At 44.7% G+C, this 3,793-nt stretch overlaps 1 protein-coding gene across 1 annotated transcript; it reads right to left on the bottom strand.

Moving 5' to 3' along the window:
• Window positions 1–1,508: 1,508 nt before the first annotated feature.
• Window positions 1,509–2,551, bottom strand: LOC123407519 (putative cyclin-dependent kinase F-2). Its single transcript, XM_045100672.1, has one exon. It carries the CDS (start codon window positions 2,460–2,462, stop codon window positions 1,509–1,511), a length of 954 nt encoding a protein of 317 aa, XP_044956607.1. The 5' UTR covers window positions 2,463–2,551.
• Window positions 2,552–3,793: the final 1,242 nt, after the last annotated feature.

The following is a 3,793-nucleotide window of genomic DNA, read 5'->3' as shown; positions in this document are numbered from 1 at the left end:
ACAAGGCCTAAGGGACCACTTTTGAGTGTAGATACACTCACTTTGCTCCGTATATAGTCCTTAATGAAATCTATAAAAAGACTTATATTTAGGAACGGAGTGAGTACTACTTACGGAGTTTGGATAGCATACTGTTTGGCCAATTATGCTCATACGGCTGCTTGCTCATTTCAATGTGGTCTGGATTTTATTTCTAAGAGCATCTCCAACCAGTAGGCGCCCACATGGGCCAAAATAGCGTCGTCTGAGGGCCAACCGGCAAAAAAACCGTTTGGGGTATCGGGTTTCCAGCCACGTCCCCACCCCAGCCGGCCACATGAGGAGAGAGATAGAGAGAGAGGGGAGATTTTTTTTTTTGCATGCACATGGTGGGCCTAGTAAAAAAAGAGGAGAAAAAGAGACGAGAGGCTGACAATTGAGGTTTGTGCATGCAAAAATAGCGTCGGTCGCCCCAAAGCGTCCCCGAGGGGCTGGGTTTGAACTGGGATCGCCGCGGTTAGTTTTGGGCAAATCCGATGCAAAATAACGTCCTAGAAACTTGACTGTACGATTTTTCTAGTGCCGGCGATTAAAAAGACGCTTGGGAGGGCTTTCTAGGCCGCGGCTAGAGATGGTTTAATATTGTAGTGACCGATTGTGACCCTATGGACATTGAATAAAACCTCCTACTTGTCCACACAAAAAAAGTTAACTTCATGCACTATTATCTTGCTCTGATGTGAAGTGATAGTTATGCATTGTTGTCCTCTTCTTTCCCTGTTAAAGAATGGTGCGGGAAATACTTCATCGTCATCTATCTTTCTCTGCTGCACTTCACTATCCCTTTGTTGAACCAAAACCGTCTGGCAATGTCATGAACTTTCCTGTATAGTAGATTCCAACAACCAGGCTATATACATTGATTTATATATGATCAGAAAGTGCAACACTGCAATTTCTTACAAAAGGGTACATAGATAACAAGATAAATATGTTGTACTACTAGTTAAGATCGGTCTAGAGGCTGGAAGTGTCATGCACATTATCTAGCAACAGATCAACCTGTTTATACTACTAGTTCAGAACAAAGATTAAGATTTTATTGGCTATAGGAAAAACTAGATTGCATGTTTACTGTTGTGCAGATTTCATGTGCATTGCTCTGAACCGATGAAATCTTTCGTAGGCCTGAGACATTCAGCATTTGTTTTTCTTCGTTAGACTTCAGATTCAGAAGCTTAGCAGATTCAGACCAGTTAGAGAAAGCTCATTCAGATTCAGAAAATTGGCATTTAGCAGATTCAGACATTGTTCGCTCAAACTTCACCTTTAGCTCCATCATGTCATTTCCATGATACAGTAACCGAATCATTGATTTCTTTGAGGATTACATGGCGAGGAACCCATAAACTAAGTTTCCTGCAACTAATTACAGTACATAGCAACACAGTAATTAAGCTAACTCAGTGGCACTGCAATGAAATAATTAATCAGTGGCACTGCATCTATCAGTTGCTAGATCAAGCTAATTAACTGATGAGCGACAAAAAGCCAGGCTGCTCTGCTCCTTTGGGCTTGCTGAACCACCGGTGCTCGAGCGCTTCTGCCGCCGTGATCCTCTCGTTGGGGTTGAAGGCAAGCAGACCAGTGAGGACCTCACGTCCGGCTTCCGAGAGCTCCTCGAAGAACTCGAAATCCAGCTTCCCCGTAGAGCTGATCTGATCTTGCAGCTTGTTCATCTCGGCGAGCAGCTCCTCCTCTGTCTCCGCCACGAACAGGGTGTCGCCGCCCAACATCTCTGCCATGATGCACCCAAGCGCCCACATGTCCACGGCCTGGCCGTAGTGCCCGTGGCCTTCCAGCTGCTCCGGCGAGGTGTAAATCCGGGTGCCGACACAGCACTCCTCATAGGGCACCCCGGCCGGCTTCGCGAGCATCGCCGACCCAAAGTCACCAACCTTGAGCCCGCCGAAGATGCCGACCATGACGTTCTCCGGCTTGATGTCCCGATGGATGACGCCAGCTCCATGTATCGTCTTGGCCGCGTCCAGTAGCTGCTCCATCATCACGCGGGTCACTTCCTCGGATACAGGCCTCCAGAGAGACTCGCGTAGGGTTTGGCCGCCGGCGACGAGCTCCATGACGAGGAACATATCCCCTGTCTCGGCGTCCGTGGCCACATCGAAGATCTGGACAATCGACTCGTGACCCCGGCACGCGGCTTGACAGCCGGCCTCGCGGATGATCGCGCGCATGTCGGGCGGGCCGTGTCCGCCGGCCTCGTTGCCGCGGACCCACTTGACGGCGACTTTCTTGCGGGTGCGGCGGTGGCGTGCCTTGAACACCTCGCCATAGGTGCCTTCTCCAAGCACCTTAAGCTTCTTGTAGTCGGAGATGCTCCCGAACGTGTGTCGGGGCTTCTTGCCGCCATGGGCGCGCGGTTCCTGTCCTGCCGCCGGGCGCTTGCGGATGGCCGTCGACATGATCCGGGCTTAGCACGCGCGGCAAGAGCAGGTCAGAGCAGAGGATGGGGATTCATGTGCGCGTCGGGAGCAGAGGAGATCAAGGATGAGAGGAAGTAGAGGGAGATCAGAGCAATGAACAATGTTTATAGGCTGGCAGTGCGTCTCCGGCTTGGCGCGGATTCAGAATCAGATTGCCTACGCGTCGCGTTTACGTGCGGATTCAGCTAGCCAACTTTGAAATCGCTTCGGCACGCCCAAGCCATGTCTTACGGGCTTTTCTTTCCGATCCATCCGGCTGTTCATCTTCTTTTTTTTTCCTCGCCTTCTCTCTCTTTTTTGTTCCCTTTAATTTATTTCTATTTATTGTAACAAATGTGCACCGGGCCACACTTTTTTATTGTAACAAATACATGATTTTTTTAAATGTTCAAACACTTCTTAAAAATTCAAGAATTATTTTTACAGTGTGGGCTCTTTTTAAATTACACGAATATTTCTATAATATGCATGAATACTTATTTTTCCTTCAAATCATGGTTATTTAAATGTGTGAAAACAGTTTTTCATTGTAAATGAGAATTTATTACAAAGGCATCAAATTTTTTAAAAGTAAAGGAAGATATTTAAATGTGTGGAAACTTCTTTTAGTTATACAAAACATGTTTAAAGACATGATGATTAAACCTCAATACATGATAAACATTTTTAAATTACACTATGATTTAGAAAAAAAGTGATGAATATTTTTATAAAGTGCGCATGAATATTTTTAACCACGATCAAACATTTGTCTGAAATACACGATCAAACATTTGTCTGAAATACACTACCATTTGCTTCGTACTAGCTGAACAATTTTAAATACATTGTAAGCATAAAAATATTTTCAAATTAATTTGTTTGTAGAACATTTCTGAACACCTCGCCGCAGGTGCCTTCTCCAAGCGCCTCAAGCTTCTTGTAGTCGGAGATGCTCCCGAATGTGTATCGGGGCTTCTTGCCGCCATGGACGCGCGGTTCCTGTCCCGCCGCCGGGCGCTAGCGGTTTCAAAAAATGTTCTTTTTTCATAAATTGGTCGATATTTTAAGAAATGTTCTTGTTTTCACACTTTTATAAAAAATGTTGCTGTTTTACGTAATTGTTTTCTCTTTTTTAGAATTTTGTTCACCAATTGAAAAGTTGTTCAAATTTTGTTCTCCACTTTTAAAAGTGTCCAGGAATTTAAAAAAATGTTCTTCATTTTATAAAATATATTTAGCTTTAAAAAAATGTACGTAAGTTCAAAAAATGTTCATGTTCAAAAAGTGTACATAAGTTGAAAAAATGTTCCCGGTTCAAAAACTGTTAA

Source organism: Hordeum vulgare, chromosome 1H, assembly GCF_904849725.1.
Source record: "Hordeum vulgare subsp. vulgare chromosome 1H, MorexV3_pseudomolecules_assembly, whole genome shotgun sequence".
In the NCBI taxonomy this organism is placed as follows: Eukaryota; Viridiplantae; Streptophyta; class Magnoliopsida; order Poales; family Poaceae; genus Hordeum; species Hordeum vulgare.
This window is presented reverse-complemented; position numbering and strand designations above follow the sequence as displayed.